Source organism: Schistocerca piceifrons, chromosome X (genome assembly GCF_021461385.2).
Source record: "Schistocerca piceifrons isolate TAMUIC-IGC-003096 chromosome X, iqSchPice1.1, whole genome shotgun sequence".
Classification (NCBI taxonomy): domain Eukaryota; kingdom Metazoa; phylum Arthropoda; class Insecta; order Orthoptera; family Acrididae; genus Schistocerca; species Schistocerca piceifrons.
In genome coordinates this window covers 912,017,283-912,036,153 of record NC_060149.1, presented here as the reverse complement: position 1 = coordinate 912,036,153, position 18,871 = coordinate 912,017,283, and the positions used below count along the sequence as shown (strand labels likewise).

General features: G+C 39.6%; 1 protein-coding gene and 1 non-coding gene across 2 annotated transcripts in view; one reads left to right on the top strand and one right to left on the bottom strand.

The window, feature by feature from the left end:
- The window catches only part of LOC124722003 (histidine ammonia-lyase-like), a 233,334-nt gene that overhangs the window by 23,390 nt on the left and 191,073 nt on the right, over positions 1-18,871 (bottom strand). The window contains exon 14 of the mRNA XM_047247177.1: positions 580-692. Within this exon, the coding sequence (XP_047103133.1) occupies positions 580-692 (113 nt within the window). The remainder of the gene's footprint in view (positions 1-579; positions 693-18,871) is intronic.
- Trnat-ugu lies at positions 11,300-11,373 on the top strand. Its single transcript has one exon. It is a non-coding gene; the product is annotated as a tRNA-Thr (tRNA).

Sequence of the window (18,871 nt, the reverse complement as noted above, 5' to 3'; positions counted from 1 at the left end):
ACCCAGGGTAATTAGCTTCTTGTTGAAAGGACTAACAGTGCTATACATTGGTACATGCTTCAGTTGTAGGTAGAAGATATTTGCAAATACACCCATTTCTTGAATTCTGACAGTGAAATCAACATCATCTGGCAATGACAAACCCACATTGCCAACAATGATAAATACACCAGCCCCAGATTTCCCAGTTATGCATCAAATGCCACAAGTTATTAACATCCCTGCTATATCTTTGGAAATTGATCCAAACATGGAATCTATACAGACAGCCCAGCTTCAGGTGCCATTGCCACATTGCTTGTGCCATTACAATCATGCTCTGCTCCTAACATGGGTACAACCTCTCTTGGGAGTGACCTTAAGAGGGGCACATGGTCAGTTTTTGCTCAGAATATTTTGTTTATTTTCATTTTGTATTTAGTATTCTAAACATGTTTGTTCAATAAATGACTGTTTCCAACAATGACACAGGCATATGGACTAGTGATACAGGTAATGTGTGTGTGTGTGTGTGTTTTTTTGTGTCTCCAAACTGCTCATGTGCCGAAATTCACTTTATTTAAATACTAACATACTTACCATTAAAGCTTTTCTAGCAGCATAACATCCCATTGAAACGTGGTCTTCTGTTCCTGCACTTGTACTAAGGGAATCTACAGAAGCTGGATGGCACAGTGCTTTGTTTTCTGAAACTTTTACAATTTTGAAGAATATTATCAGATGCAAGATAAAATGGTATAGTGCCATGATATATTTCTTTTTCAGAAATTATTGTTCTTTAATATACACTGAAGCACCAAAGAAACTGGTATAGCCATGCATATTAAAATACAAAGATATGGACATAGGCAGACTACAGCACTGGGGTCAGCAACACCTATTTAAGACAACACGTCTCTGGCGCAATTATTAAATCACTTACTTCTGCTACAATGGTAGGCTATCAAGATTTAAGTGAGTTTGAACATAGTGTTATGGTCAGCCCATAAGTGATGGGACACAGTGTCTCTGAGGTAGTGATGAAGTGGGGATTTTCCTGTACAATCATTTCACAAGTGTACCTTGAATATCAGGAATCTGGTAAAACATCAAATCTCTGACATCACTGCGGTCAGAAAAAGATCCTGCAAGAATGGGAGCAACAATAACTGAAAAGAATTGTTATTCATGATAGAAGTGCAAACCTTCTGCAAATTACTGCAAATTTCAATGCTGGGCCATCAACAAGTGTTATCATGTGAACCATTCAATGAAATATGATCAATATGGGCTTTTGGAGCCAAAGACCCATTCTTGTACCCTTGATGACTGCATGACAGAAAGCTTTACACCTCATCTGGGCCCCTTCAACACTGACATTGGACTGTTGATGACTGAAAACAGGTTGCCTGGTTGGACGAGTCTTGTTTCAAATTGTGTCAAGCAGATGGATGCGTACGAGTATGCAGACAACCTCATGAATCTACAGACCCTCCATGTCAGCACAGGACTTTTCAAGCTGGTGGAGGCTCTGTAATGGTGTGGGGCTGTGCAGCTGGAGTGATGTGGGACCCCTGATATGTCTAGATTCGACTCAGACAGGTGACACATACGTAAGCATCCTGTCTGATCACCTGCATCCATTCATGTCCATTGTGCATTCTGATGGAGTTGGGCAACTCCAGCAGGACAATGCCACACCTCACACATCCAGAATTGCTACAGAGTGGCTCCAGGAATAATCTTATGAGTTTAAGCACTTCCACTGGCCACCAAACTCTCCAAATATGAGCATTATTGAGCATATCTGGGATGCCTTGCAATGTGCTTTTCAGAAGAGATCTCCACCCCCTCATACTCTTATGGATTTATGGACAGTCCTGCAGGATTCATGGTGTCAATTCCATCCAGCACTATGTCAGACATAAGTCAAGTCTATGCCACATTATGTTGCGGCACTTCTGCATGCTTGCGGGAGCCCTACACGATATTAGGCAGGTGTATCAGTTTCTTTGGCTTTTCAATGTATAATGTGTTCAAGAAATAACTGTCATTAAACAGCAGAAGAGTGCAAATCACCAGTAAGTGTGCAAAAATGAGTGACTTGCAATGAGTTTTAATGCCTACAGAGACTGAAAAAAGGCACATCTGAAGCAATTAAAAACTGAGGATCCAAATGTCCCAGTAACACTCCATTTAGAAATAACCATAAGAACTGAACTTCGACATGCTAGACTCTAAGCTTAAATTCATTCATAACAGGTAGGGTGAAAGAAAAAAGATGCAGATCTGTAATTTTGTGGCATGGTAATTATTTATTTGCCACTTGGGCAACTAACTGACCAGGCAATTATGTCAAACTTTTCAGGAGGTTGTTGTTCCTTGAGTAATGTTTTCTAGTATTCAGATTCATTAAAAAAACTCATAAACTGTTTGCTGTTTAGATTAAATTGTCACAAAATATCAAACACATTCCTGACATTAGTTAAATTTTGCCCATCCCATAATAAGAAATCAAACTTACCTGTTAGATTATTTAAAAAACAAAAATGGAATATAGAACCATGTAATATGGCTTAGGCATTCTGAATCACTTACACACTGCATTTTTTGTAGGACGTGCATACCAAATTTACAATAGAAAACAACAAATTTTGTTAATATCTTTGTAAATATGTAAGGAAATATTATTACTTGAGTGTGAAATAATGTAACCTTTCTCAACCTAATTTGGCCTATTCAGTGCAGAGGAGAGATAAAAAAGGAAACTATAATTTAGACAAATAAGAGAATTAAGCAACATAAAAAAGGACAAAATGGAAAGGAATGAATAATGTCCTAAAAGTAATTTCTCTTCTTCAGGGGACAAGCAGTACTATTTGATGCAGAAATAAAAAGCATATATCATGCAGGTGCTGACAGGTGTGAAAATTGCCAAACTATAAGTTTAATAAGCCACAGATACTAATACAAATTCTTTACAGAAGAATAGAAAAACTAGTAGAAGTCAACTTCTGGGAAGATCAGTTTGGATTCTGGAGAAATTTATGGAATACATGAGGCAATATTGACCTTATGACGTCTCAGAGAAGACAGGTTAAGGAATAGCAAAGCTATGTTTATAGCATAGAAAAAGGTTTAGACAATGTTGACTGGAATACTCACTTTTAAATTCTAAAGGTGGCAGGGGTAAAATACAGGAATCAAAAAAATATTTGCAATTTGTACAGAAACCAGATGGCAGTTACAAGAGTCAAGGGGGCATGAAAGGGAAGCAGCAGTTGAGAAGGAAATGAGATAGGGTCATAGCTTATCTCTAATGTTATTCAGTCAGTACATTGAGCAAATAACGAAGGAAACCAAAGAAAAGTTTGGAGGAGGAATTAATGATCAGTGAGAACAAATAAAAACTTTGAGGTTTGCCAATGACATGGTAATTCTGATAGAGACAGCAATAGACTTGAAAGAGCAGCTGAACAGAATGGACAGTGTCTTGAAAGAAGGATATAATGTGAAAATTAACAAAAGCAAAACAACAGTAATGGAATGTAGTCAAATTACATCAGGTGACAGTGTGGTAACTATTTAGGACATGAGACACTAAAAGCAGTAGATGCATTTTGCTATTTGATCAGCAAAATAACTGATGATGGTTGAAATAGAGAGGATATAAAATGTAGACTGGCAATGGCAAGACATGGGTTTTTGAAGAAGAGAAATTTGTTAACATTGAGTATAGATGTAAACATCAGGAAGTCTTTTCTGAAAGAATTTGGATGGAGTGTACCCATGTATGGAAGTGAAACATGGATGATAAACAAGATGGATGATGGACAAGAAGAGAATAGAAATGTGGTGTTACAAAAGAATGCTGAAGATTAGATGGGTTCCTCACATGGCTAATGAGAAGGTACTGAATAGAATTCGGGAGAAAAGAAATTTGTGGCACAACCTGACTAGAAGAAGGGATTGGTTGGTAGGACATATTCTGAGACATAAAGGGATCACCAGTTTAGTAGTGGAGGGAAGTGTGAGGGGTAAAAATCAAAAGGGAGACCAACAGATGAATACACTAAGCAGATTCAGAAGGATGTAGGTTGCAGTAGTTACTCAGAGATGAGGAGGCTTGCATGGAGAGCTGCATCAAACCATTCTCAGACTGAAGGCCACAACAACAACAACAATATAATGTTAGACTCTGTAGTATGAAGCCCCAGATTAATATTTAATTATGTAAGCTTGATACAGTGGCATAAAGCAGGAGATGACAAGTTTGCTTTAAAATGGGCTATCAAACTCATTTGACTGAGTCATGAGTATTGCTCATAAAGTCTGGTACCATTACCAGACTATATTAATAGAAGAGCTAGAGATGATCCAACAAAGATCAGTATGTTTCATCATGGGCTACTTTACCAAGTGTGAGAGCTTTACAGAGATGAAACTTCCTGGCAGATTAAAACTGTGTGCTGGACCGACACTCAAACTTGGGACCTTTGCCTTTCATGGGCAAGTGCTCTAGAGCACTTGCCTGCGAAAGGTAAAGATCCTGAGTTCAAGTCTCGGTCTGGCACACAGTTTTAATCTGCCAGGAAGTTTCATATCAGTGCACACTCTGCTGCAGAGTGAAAATCTCATTCTGGAAACATCCCCCAGGCTCTGGCTAAGCCATGTCTCTGCTATATAATTTTCTCCAGGAGTGCTAGTTCTGCAAGGTTCGCAGAAAAGCTTCTGTGAAGTTTTGAAGGTAGGAGACAAGGTACTGGCAGATTTGAAGCTGTGAGGGCGGGTTGTGAGTTGTGCTTGGGTAGCTCAGTTGGTAGAGCACTCACCCGCGAAAGGCAAAGGTCCCGAGTTTGAGTCTTGGTCCGGCTCACAGTTTTAATCTGCCAGGAAGTTTCATATCAGCTCACACTCCACTGCAGAGTGAAACTCCCATCCTGTTTACAGAGATGCTCAACAAACTTCAGTGTCAGATCCTACAATAAAGGTGGTATGTATCATGGGCAGGTTTACAGTTAAAATTCTGAGAGAGTATATACCAAGAACAATTGTATAACATGTTACTTCCCTCCACATATCTTTTAAAATACGATTGCAACAAAAAAGGTAGAGAAATTAGAACTCATAAATCATTTGATCACAGTATCTAGACACTTATTAGTGGTAATTATTATGGAGTGTGTCAACCCTTCATCTTTATGATGGCTTGAACTCTGTTGGGAACACTTTCAGTGAGGTGTCTGAAAGTCTGTAAAGGAATGGCAGTACATTCTTCCTCAAGAGCCAAAACCAGAGAGGGCAGTGATATTGGATGCTGGTTGTGAAGTCAATGTTTTAACTTATCCCAAAAGTGTTCCTTTGGGTCCAAGTCAGGGTTCTGGGCAGGCCAGTCCATTCCAGAAACGTTATTGTCCACAGACCATTGCCTCACAGATGCTGGTTTATGACAGGGTGCACTGTCATTGGATTGCCAAAGGATATAGCAAGATTTATCACTCCCAATCACTCATTTCGTCATACACTATCCAATGGTGTCACTCTTTACATCATCTCAAGTGCCACTTAGCAGTGACTATGGAAACGTGTGGCCTATGGGGAGCTGTTCAACCATACCCCAGTCCTTTTAACTCCCTATTCATAGTCATTGTGCTAGCTGGACTACTCGGCACATAGATAGCTAACACATACCTAGGAAAAAGTAGCAATCATTCTAGTGATCTCTATACGTTTTCCGTCTGGTATTTGTTTGAGAAAAGTCACGAATATTCTTGTACAGAGAACCTCGTACAGAGAACCTTCGATACATAGCATTATAAATATGGACTATTCACCAAATAGGAAGCTAGTTTACATTCAGAAGCAGAAATATTAGATCTGAAGAATGAATTAGTAAAAAGTCCTAGATATAGCAAGTGCAAGTGTGTAGATTCGCCAAGAGTGAGAGTGATCAGTTGATTGTGAAGTATTAATAATAGTAATTCATACTAATTTCTCAGTAAAAATATTTTTATGAGACTCATAACAATATTTTTAATAATAACATAACAATAGTTTCCGATACGTAACTCGTAATACGAGTTAGGTACAGGAACCCATCGATGCGTGTATCTCCGGTAATAGTGACTTTCGAGATGATTCCTAAAAACTCATACTTACTACATAGACCCTCTATCAAATGCTCTAGAAAGGAACAGAATTGACAATGAAAGTTCCACACACATAAATTGCCAGATGATGTCATCATTGGAAACTAGCTCTTATATTATAGGTTGTAAGGTACATATTGGCTTGACGCTTTCACTGTAGGTATTTGTTCACACTCCATAAAAGTCTGGAAGTGAACATTCTGGGAGAAAATGTTACTGAAACAACTGAGCCACAAATATAAGGGAAGCAGAGTCGCTGCCAGGTAGTCAGTTTGAAAGCTACAATCGTCACGATAACTTGGAAGTGATAAAAAGTGAACAGCTGTGACTATTGGCTATTACCACATACTTTAGTCAGTGTTGTTGTTAGTGATATTATAAATACATGAAGTGTGACCATATGTGTTTTAGTGCTAAGTGTACTAGTGTTGCATTTTTCAGTGCAAATTCACAATTTAAGGGAAGAGAACCACAATTGTAACTTTTTTATACCATAAGATGGCAATGTCTTGTATAAATAAAACTTTCTTAAACTTTGCATGTGACTTGATTATGTTTTATTATGGTAAAAGTAAAGGTAGCTCAAGATAACTTTAGCATCCCCTCCTTGAGGTTTTTCTGTGTCTGCCACTGGGTCTTCCTGGCCTTGGTTTAGCTGTGGTTGTCTCTTCATATTTCCACTTCACAGTCAAATCACTAATAATCAACTTTGGCAGCTTTAGAAGGTTTGAAATGTGTCTGATGGATTTGTTACTCAGGTGACATCCAATGACTAGTCCTTGTTTGAAGCCCCTGAGCTCTCCTGGTCGAGCAGTTCTGCTGTTACTGCTTCTTTGCTGTTAACATGATACTCTCTGACTTCTTTTATACTGGTGTATCAGTCACTAATAACATCTAGTGGTCAGTTCTGCATTACACTGCATTACATGGGGTGTCTGGATACTTCTGACATACAACCTTGAGCAATTGGCTAGAAAACCAACTCAAGATGGGAACATATTAGATATCTTGGTGACAAACAGACCTGATATTTTTGAGGATGTTAATCTAGAAGAAGGTATTAGTGACCGTAATGTCATTGTGGCTTCTATGTCGGGGGGGGGGGGGGGGGGGACACAGCGTAATGTTTTCTTGTTTGGGAAAGCAAATAAAAGTGTCATTAATGAATATCTTCACAGTCAGCTCCGAGCATTCACCACGGGACACAAAGATATAGAGCATCTTTGGCCGGAATTTAAAGATATTGTTCACCACGTGCTAGAGAAATATGTGCCTAGCAAAAGTATAGAGGAGGGAAAGGATCCACCTCGGTACAACAAACATATTAGGACGTTGCTGAGAAAGCGGAGAATTTTGCACAGTCGTTTTAAACGTAGTCACTGTCCCGCTGACAAACAGAAATTATGCGAAATGAAAGCAGCTGTCAGAAGGACACTGAGAGACTCTTTTAATGAATTTGAAAGCAATATTTCATCTGCAGATTTTAAAAATAACCCCAAAAACTTTTGGTCATAAGTAAAATCTATGAACGCTACAAATAATTCGATACCTTCTCTTGCTGACAGTACAGGTAATGTAACTGATGATGATAAACAGAAGGCCAAAATTCTAAGCCTAGCTTTCAAAAACTCATTTATGATAGAGGACTGCAGCACCATTCCCCCTTTCAATTATGAACAAACGAAAGGGTGGCTGACGTAGTGTTTAGTATATCTGGGATTGTAAAACAGTTAAGATCCTTAGACGCCAAAAAGGCATCTGGCCCAGACGGTATCACCATAAGATTTTATGCTGACTATGCTACAAATATAGCACCATTCTTATCCATCATCTATCAGAGATCACTGGAATGGCAGAAAGTTCCACGAGACTGGAAGAAGGTCCAGGTCGTAGCAATCTATAAAAAGGGTAGAAAATCGGATGCACGTAATTACCGGCCAATTTCACTGACATCGATTTGTTGTAGAATCGTGGAACATATTTTGTGTTCAGACATAAAGACCTTTCTAAACTCTGAGAAGCTCATCTGCAGAAACCAGGAAACCGATTTTAGGAAACAGCGGTCATGCGAGACACAGCTGGCCCTCTTTGTGCACGATATACAACAGGGTCTAGATACTGGCTTCCAGGTTTATGGTATATTTCTCGACTTTTGAAAGGTTTTCTACTCAGTTCTGCACTGTCGCTTGCTACAAAAAGTGCACGCTTTTGGTCTACCCGATGACATATGCAGTTGGATAGAAAGTTTTCTAACAGACAGGGAGCAGTATGTCGTCCTGAACGGGGTAACTTCAACAAAAACAAGAGTAACTTCAGGTGTGCCCCAGGCAGCATAATAGGTCCTCTGCTTTTAACAATTTACATAAACAATCTGTCTGATGGTATTGATAGCGGCCTTAGACTGTTTTGCCAATGATGCTGTAGTCTACAGGAAAGTAGTATCACACGAAAGTTGTGAACAAATCAATGAGGATTTGCAGAAAATAAATGTGTGGTGTAATGACTGGCAGTTATCTCTCAGTATTAGTAAGTGTAATCTACTGCGTATAACAAGGCGAAAATCCCCATTAATGTATGAGTACAAAATAAATGATCAGTCTTTGGAAGCGGTAACATCAATAAAGTATCTGGGTGTGACTATTCGAAATGATCTCAAATGGAATGATCAGATTACACAAATAATGGGTAAGGTGAACTCTAGATTGCGGTTTATTGGTAGAATCCTGAAGTGATGCAGTCCTTCAACAAAGGAAATAGGTTACAATACGTTAGTTCATCCAGTCTTAGAGTATTGTTCATCTGTATGGGACCCTTACCAGTTGGGTCTGGTTGAAGAGATTGAGAAGGTCCAAAGAAGAGCTGCAAGATTTGTGACTGGTACATTTAGCCATTGTGAGAGCATTACAAATCTCATAGAAAGTTTGAAATGGGACACACTTGCAGATAGACGATGCGCTAAACAGGAGGGTCTGCTCTCTAAATTCCAAAATCCAATCTTCACTGAGGATGTAGAGCATATATTATTACCACCAACTTTCAATTTGCGTAATGATCATCATTCAAAGATAATGGAAATAAGATCTCGTACTGATGTGTTCAGACAGCCATTTTTCGCTCGCGCAATCTGCGAGTGGAACAGAGGGGGGGAAATATCACTTTGGCGCGAATTGTGCCCTCCGCCACACACCGCTTGGTGGCTAGTGGAGTATATATGTAGATGTAGATGTAGATGTAGTGTATGCAGGCCAACCAACAATTGTTTTTCCCTACACACTGTTCATGAATGAAAGAGGGATGAGTGGAAAATGACAGAGATATAAGAGGTGCCCTCTACTACACACCATAAGGTAGCTTGCAGAGTATAGATATAGATGTAGATGTCTGAATCTGTGGTACTATAACATGTGAAGCTAAGTTTTTATTTATATTACTCTCTGCAATTGTACCTATTTCAACCAACTGTACTCCTGACTGTGTGCACTTAAGTGTTTGAGTATACTCCCATAGAAACATGTATACTTTGTCTGTCTAAAATGAAATACGAAATGCAATTAATGTCCCCAATAATGAACAGTTTTATAAAGATTCTTTCTTAACAAGGTGGAAGAAGTGTTACCTAAGACATTGTGGCAATGCACTACTACGTGTTTGTGTCCACCACCTGGCTGCCCTTGCAGATAATCTCATGTTATAGCAGACAATGCGCAGCCCAGCAAAAACCACAGCATGAGCTGTAGCATTCTAGGACAAGAGTTTTCTCTTCCACATGCTTCTTTGCCACAGTACCTGGGTTTTACCCAAAAAGCATGCTACAGGAACCACTCTGAACTCCCAACACTTCCCACACTGCTGCCAAGCTGTCTACATGATCAGCACAGTGATTAAAAGTTCCTTGTGTGTTTAAATTATTAATTTATCAGAAGTTAATGGATTGCCATAGTGCAATAAAATAGGTGCATGACCTGTGTAAACATCAAAGGTGATTTGGTTTTATGTGCCTATTAAGCAAACAATATTGCAAGCTTCCCTTGACACCCATGGAGAACTAATTGGTATAGGACTGACACAATGTTTTGGGACATAAATGACTCAGCACCACCTCACCTTGGCCTTTCTGACTGTGGAACATCTGCTTGACAGAGCCCATTTTGATATAGCAAGTTCAGTGTGATCTAACCCCATTGTCAACTACGTAACCTGTATACGAAGACAGTAACTTGTTCTCGAAAGAACAGTTACTGTTGATGACCGTGCAGCTTTTCCCTGTAATAAATGGTGACTAACTGAAAACCTCAGCTGCCGACAGGTGTTGTTGATATACCTCGATGTGGACAGCTGAAAATGTGTGCCCCGACCGGGACTCGAACCCGGGATCTCCAGCTTACATGGCAGATGCTCTATCCATCTGAGCCACTGAGGACACAGACGAATAGCGCGACTGCAGGGACTTATCCCTTGCACGCTTCCCGTGAGACTCACATTCCCAACTGCCCACAATTCTACGTATGTATTGTACCTTATAGACATTTGCCCAACCACTCATTACTCACGCACGCTTTGGCGATTCCCGTAAGAGTTTGGGCAACCTGTGCACTTTCGCACAGACAAAGGTCAATGGCTGGGTAGTCCATAAGCATGTATACGAAGACAGTAACTTATTCTCAAAAGAACAGTTACTGTTGATGACCGTGCTGCTTTTTCCTGGAATAAATGATGAATAACTGAAAACCTCAGCTACCGACAGGTGTTGTTGATATACCTTGATGTGGAGCAGGAGATCCCGGGTTCGAGTCCCGGTCGGGGCACACATTTTCAGCTGTCCATATTGAGGTATATCAACAACACCTGTCGGCAGCTGAGGTTTTCAGTTAGTCATCATTTATTCCAGGGAAAAGCTGCACGGTCATCAACAGTAACTGTTCTTTCGAGAACAAGTTACTGTCTTTGTAAATATAGTTAAAGGCTACCAAGCCATTGACCTTCGTCTGTGCAAATGCACACACGGATTTTCCAAACTCTTACGGGAATCGCCAAAGCATGCATGAGTAATGAGTGGTTGGGCAAATGTCTATAAGGTACAAAACATACGTAGAATTGTGGACGGTTGGGAATGTGAGTCTCACGGGAATCATGCAGGGGATAAGTCCCTGCAGTCGCGCTATTCATCTGTGTCCTCGGTGGCTCAGATGGATAGAGCATCTGCCATGTAAGCAGGAGATCCTGGGTTCGAGTCCCGGTCGGGGCACACATTTTCATCTGTCCACATCAAGGTATGTCAACAACACCTGTCGGCAGCTGAGGTTTTCAGTTAGTCATCATTTACGTGACCTATTTTGGTGCCACGCATGTGGTCAAGGATGAAATCCAAATGTTGTTAGATTAGTTTTCTCAACAGACCACAAGTTCATTATTGAACTTTGCAATTTCTTTGGATATTGTACTGGATTAGTCACTACATTCTTAATTCGTATGTATTTTGCCTTGATCATTTTTGTCAGATTAGATATGCTCACATTACCCATGTAAGTCCAATTAACTGTGTATTGCAAAGTTTTTCATCCTTGTATTAAATTAGCCACCTTTGCTGTACCACAAGAATATTAATAATGTTGTTTCATGTTGCCTAAAGAGACTATATTAACTGATCTTTCCGAGAGATGTTGGGTACTCATGGCATGATGTGGTATACCAATTGGCACAAGGTTCTTTTGTTCATATACATTTCTGCAAGATCGTGCAACTGATTGTGCCTTGTTAATGTTCCAATAAAGTAACTATTCAAATCTGAATGTTCTATCATGACATGTTTCCATGATTTACCATTCTTTTTCACCCTGCTTGCCTAGTAATACTGCTGTATTTGTATGTCATGTTCAGTGAGCAACAAATTCTCACAACATGTACACACAGATAATCTTTATAACTGACATCAGAGATAAGTGTGTAGAAATGGCCTTGTGACAAGCTGTTGTAACTGAGTTCTGGGCTCTTCACCTACTCTTATGTCATATAATCATTGTAGCAAAGCAATGCGTTTACCATGAAAAGTACACACGATCGGAAATGAGAAGAACTGATATGTCAAATCGCAGCTATATGTGCCTATTTAATATTTATGCATATATTATTATAGAGCTTGAACTTTACATTGTTGTTGTTGTGGTCTTCAGTCCTGAGACTGGTTTGATGCAGCTCTCCATGCTACTCTATCCAGTGCAAGCTTCTTCATCTCCCAGTACCTACTGCAACCTACATCCTTCTGAATCTGCCTAGTGTATTCATCTCTTGGTCTCCCTCTATGATTTTTACCCTCCACGCTGCCCTCCAATACTAAATTGGTGATCCCTTGATGCCTCAGAACATGTCCTACCAACCGATCCCTTCTTCTGGTCAAGTTGTGCCACAAACTTCTCTTCTCCCCAATCCTATTCAATACTTCCTCATTAGTTATGTGATCTACCCATCTAATCTTCAGCATTCTTCTGTAGCACCACATTTCGAAAGCTTCTATTCTCTTCTTGTCCAAACTATTTATCGTCCATGTTTCACTTCCATACATGGCTACACTCCATACAAATACTTTCAGAAATGACTTCCTGACACTTAAATCTATACTCGATGTTAACAAATTTCTCTTCTTTAGAAACACTTTCCTTGCCATTGCCAGTCTACATTTTATATCCTCTCTACTTCGACCATCATCAGTTATTTTGCTCCCCAAATAGCAAAACTCCTTTACTACTTTAAGTGTCTCATTTCCTAATCTAATTCCCTCAGCATCACCCGACTTAATTAGACTACATTCCATTATCCTTGTTTTGCTTTTGTTGATGTTCATCTTATATCCTCCTTTCAAGACACTGTCCATTCCATTCAACTGCTCTTCCAAGTGCTTTGCTGTCTCTGATAGAATTACAATGTCATCGGCGAACCTCAAAGTTTTTATTTCTTCTCCATGAATTTTAATACCTACTCCGAATTTTTCTTTTGTTTCCTTTACTGCTTGCTCAATATACAGATTGAACAACATCGGGGAGAGGCTACAACCCTGTCTTACTCCCTTCCCAACCACTGCTTCCCTTTCATGTCCCTCGACTCTTATAACTGCCATCTGGTTTCTGTACAAATTGTAAATAGCCTTTCGCTCCCTGTATTTTACCCCTGCCACCTTTAGAATTTGAAAGAGAGTATTCCAGTCAACATTGTCAAAAGCTTTCTCTAAGTCTACAAATGCTAGAAATGTAGGTTTGCCTTTCCTTAATCTTTCTTCTAAGATAAGTCGTAAGGTCAGTATTGCCTCACGTGTTCCAGTGTTTCTACGGAATCCAAACTGATCTTCCCCGAGGTTGGTTTCTACTAGTTTTTCCATTCGACTCTAAAGAATTCGTGTTAGTATTTTGCAGCTGTGGCTTATTAAACTGATAGTTCGGTAATTTTCACATCTGTCAACATCTGCTTTCTTTGGGATTGGAATTATTATATTCTTCTTGAAGTCTGAGGGTATTTCGCCTGTTTCATACATCTTGCTCACCAGATGGTAGAGTTTTGTCAGGACTGGCTCTCCCAAGGCTGTCAATAGTTCCAATGGAATGTTGTCTACTCTCGGGGCCTTGTTTCGACTCAGGTCTTTCAGTGCTCTGTCAAACTCTTCACACAGTATCATATCTCCCATTTCATCTTCATCTACATCCTCTTCCATTTCCATAATATTGTCCCCAAGTACATCGCCCTTGTATAGACCCTCTATATACTCCTTCCACGTTTCTGTGTTCCCTTCTTTGTTTAGAACTGGGTTTCCATCTGAGCTCTTGATATTCATACAATTGGTTCTCTTATCTCCAAAGGTCTCTTTAATTTTCCTGTAGGCAGTATCTATCTTACCCCTAGTGAGATAAGCCTCTACATCCTTACATTTGTCCTCTAGCCATCCCTGCTTAGCCATTTTGCACTTCCTGTCGATCTCATTTTTGAGACGTTTGTATTCCTTTTTGCCTGCTTCATTTACTGCATTTTTATATTTTCTCCTTTCATCAATTAAATTCAATATTTCTTGTGTTACCCAAGGATTTCTACTAGCCCTCATCTTTTTACCTACTTGATCCTCTGCTGCCTTCGCTACTTCATCCCTCAGAGCTGCCCATTCTTCTTCTACTGTATTTCTTTCCCCCATTCCTGTAAATTGTTCCCTTATGCTCTCCCTGAAACTCTGTACAACCTCTGGTTCTTTCAGTTTATGCAGGTCCCATCTCCTTAAATTCCCACCTTTTTGCAGTTTCTTCAGTTTTAATCTACAGGTCATAACCAATAGATTGTGGTCAGAGTCCACATCTGCCCCTGGAAATGTTTTACAATTTAAAACCTGGTTCCTAAATCTCTGTCTTACCATTATATAATCTATCTGATAGCTTTTAGTATCTCCAGGGATCTTCCATGTATACAACCTTCTTTCATGATTCTTAAACCAAGTGTTAGCTATGATTATGTTGTGCTGTGTGCAAAATTCTACCAGGCGGCTTCCTCTTTCATTTCTTAGCCCCAATCCATATTCACCTACTATGTTTCACTCTCTCCCTCTTCCTGCACTCGAATTCCAGTCACCCATGACTATTAAATTTTCGTCTCCCTTCACAATCTGAATAATTTCTTTTATTTCATCATACATTTCTTCAATTTCTTCATCATCTGCAGAGCTAGTTGGCATATAAACTTGTACTGCTGTAGTAGGTGTCGGCTTTGTATCTATCTTGGCCACAATAATGTGTTCACTATGCTTATCTCACTACGGGTAAGATAGATACTGCCTACAGGAAAATTAAAGAGACCTTTGGAGATAAGAGAACCACATGTATGAACATCAAGAGCTCAGATGGAAACCCAGTTCTAAGCAAAGAAGGGAAAGCAGAAAGGTGGAAGGAGTATATAGAGGGTCTATACAAGGGTGATGCACTTGAGGACAATATTATGGAAATGGAAGAGGATGTAGATGAAGATGAAATGGGAGATACGATACTGCGTGAAGAGTTTGACAGAGCACTGAAGAACCTGAGTCGAAACAAGGCCCCCGGAGTAGACAAAATTCCATTGGAACTACTGACGGCCTTGGGAGAGCCAGTCCTGACAAAACTCTACCATCTGGTGAGCAAGATGTATGAAACAGGCGAAATACCCTCAGTCTTCAAGAAGAATATAATAATTCCAATCCCAAAGAAAGCAGGTGTTGACAGATGTGAAAATTACCGAACCATCAGTTTAATAAGCCACAGCTGCAAAGTACTAACACGAATTCTTTACAGACGAATGGAAAAACTAGTAGAAGCTGACCTCGGGGAAGATCAGTTTGGATTCCGTAGAAATACTGGAACACGTGAGGCAATACTGACCTTACGACTTATCTTAGAAGAAAGATTAAGGAAAGGCAAACCTACGTTTCTAGCATTTGTAGACTTAGAGAAAGCTTTTGACAATGTTGACTGGAATACTCTCTTTCAAATTCTAAAGGTGGCAGGGGTAAAAAACAGGGAGCGAAAGGCTATTTACAACTTGTACAGAAACCAGATGGCAGTTATAAGAGTTGAGGGACATGAAAGGGAAGCAGTGGTTGGGATGGGAGTAAGACAGGGTTGTAGCCTCTCCCCGATGTTATTCAGTCTCTATATTGAGCAAGCAGTAAAGGAAACAAAAGAAAAATTTGGAGTAGGTATTAAAATTCATGGAGAAGAAATAAAAACTTCGAGGTTCGCCGATGACATTGTAATTCTGTCAGAGACAGCAAAGGACTTGGAAGAGCAGTTGAACGGAATGGATGGTGTCCTGAAGGGAGGGTGTAAGATGAACATCAACATAAGCAAAACGAGGATAATGGAATGTAGTCGAGTTAAGTCGGGTGATGCTGAGGGTATTAGATTAGGAAATGAGACACTTAAAGTAGTAAAGGAGTTTTGCTATTTGGGGAGCAAAATAACTGATGATGGTCGAAGTAGAGAGGATATAAAATGTAGACTGGCAATGGCAAGGAAAGCGTTTCTGAAGAAGAGAAATTTGTTAACATCGAGTACAGATTTAAGTGTCAGGAAGTTATTTCTGAAAGTATTTGTATGGAGTGTAGCCATGTATGGAAGTGAAACATGGATGGTAAATAGTTTGGACAAGAAGAGAATAGAAGCTTTTGAAATGTGGTGCTACAGAAGAATGCTGAAGATTAGATGGGTAGATCACATAACTAATGAGGAAGTATTGAATAGGATTGGGGAGAAGAGAAGTTTGTGGCACAACTTGACCAGAAGAAGGGATCGGTTGGTAGGACATGTTCTGAGGCATCAAGGGATCACCAATTTAGTATTGGAGGGCAGCGTGGAGGGTAAAAATCATAGGGGGAGACCAAGAGAAGAATACACTAAGCAGATTCAGAAGGATGTAGGTTGCAGTAGGTACTGGGAGATGAAGAAGCTTGCACAGGATAGAGTAGCATGGAGAGCTGCATCAAACCAGTCTCAGGAATGAAGACCACAACAACAACAATGCTATTTGTAGTAGCTTACCCACATTCCTATTTTCCTATTCATTATTAAACCTACTCCTGCATTACCCCTATTTGATTTTGTGTTAATAAACCTGTAGTCACCTGACCAGAAGTCTTGTTCCTCCTGCCACCAAACTTCACTAATTCATTTCACTAATTCCCACTATATCTAACGTCAACCTATCCATTTCCCTTTTTAAATTTTCTAACCTACCTGCCCGATTAAGGAATCTGACATTCCACGCTCCAATCCGTAGAACGCCAGTTTTCTTTCTCCTGATAATGACATCCTCTTGAGTAGTCCCCGCCCGGAGATCCGAATGGGGGACTATTTTACCTCTGGAATATTTTACCCAAGAGGACGCCATCATCGTTTAATCATACAGTAAAGCTGCATGCCCTCAGGAAAAATTACGGCTGTAGTTTCCCCTTGCTTTCAGCCGTTCGCAGTACTAGCACAGCAAGGCCGTTTTGGTTATTGTTACAAGGCCAGATCAGTCAATCATCCAGGCTGTTGCCCCTGCAACTACTGAAAAGGCTGCTGCCCGTCTTCAGGAACCACACATTTGTCTGGCCTCTCAACAGATACCCCTCCGTTGTGGTTGCACCTACGGTACGGCTATCTGTATCGCTGAGGCACGCAAGCCTCCCCACCAACAGCAAGGTCCATGGTTCATGAGGGGAACATTAAGAACAATAATAACTATCTTTAGGCATACCTCAGGGCACTGGATTGAACCCTTTTTATTCTTGATGTATATCAATGATCAGACAAAAAGGTTTTTGTAAAGAAAAAAAATCTGGTGCAGAGATTGGCAAATTGTGTTACATTTTCATAAATGTAAAATTGTGCACTTTACAAAATAAAAAAGTCCCTTGACTACAATATCAATGACTCACTTGCAATTAATCAACTCATATAAATATTGGATGTAAAAATTTGTTGGGATATGAAGTGGAATGAACATATAGACTTCACTGTAGATGAAGGAGGTGGCAGACTTTACTTCATATGTTGGATAATGGCAAAATGCAATCAGTCTACAAAGGAGATAATTTACCAAATATTCGTGTGGTGTATCCCAGAATATTGCTCAAATAGGTTTAACAGCGGAGTCTGAAAGTACACAAAGAAGAGTAGCATGGATAGTGAAAGATTTGCTTAACCCTCAGGAGAGAGTCACAGACATGCTGAAAACCTAAACTGGCAGACCCTTGATGACAGATGTCTGCAATCCCATGAAAGCCTTCTCACAACATTTCAAGAACAAGTATTAAGTGAGTCCTGTAGAAACTATGAAGCCAAGCTTAGACTAATTACCATGGGCACTTAACTAGTAATTTTTCATATGTCCCATTTGCAAATGGAACAGGAAGAAATCTTAATTCTTGTTACAATAGTACAATCCCTCTACCATTTTCTTCATTGTGGTTTTCAGAGTAAGGATGTCAATGTAGATGTAAATATATGGTCATTCGCTGGACTCAAGTTTTGAAGTCAAAACCAAAATTCTAACTTTAAACTTTAAGTAAGTAGTGTGATGGAAGCTCTGAAGTATTTAATGAACTAAAAAATGTAACTGGAGAATCATTGTGATCCATAATGATGATCACCAAATGATACTGTTATTTTCCCAATAATGAGCACCAATATTTCTGTTTTAACAGCTACAAGTCAGTCTTTCCCATGGTGAAAATATTGTCTCTTGCAAAATCATGGGTTGCCATGATTTGTATTTGTGCTAGATCACCACACCACATGGGGAGGAAGAAATCGTGAAATATAGTTCATATTTGGCATGATATACATACCAAATTTTTCTTCTTTTTTTTTCTTGGAAAATGTCTAACAAGCAGCATCTGCTGCCATTTGGCCCACAGATAAAGTAGCAGCCATGTAAGCATGTTCTCTCAGATGGTACTTATCCACAAAATGTCAGCTATGTGATTATCGGAAAAAAGATGCTCTTTCTTCATTGCAAGTGTACACAACACTAAAATTACATTCAAGAGAGAATGGAAGAAACTCTGCCTTAGTATGCTGGACTATTCCTCCCTAATATTTTTAAAGAAGAAGAGAGGGCTTTTGTAGAGAGATTTGTCCACTATCAAAAGGGCTAACATTTTACCATGCTCCTAAATTTAAGCAAATTTTCCAAATTACACTATTTTTCATTAATTTGAACTTATTACTGTAATTTCTCAGCAGTGGAGGATGTTGACA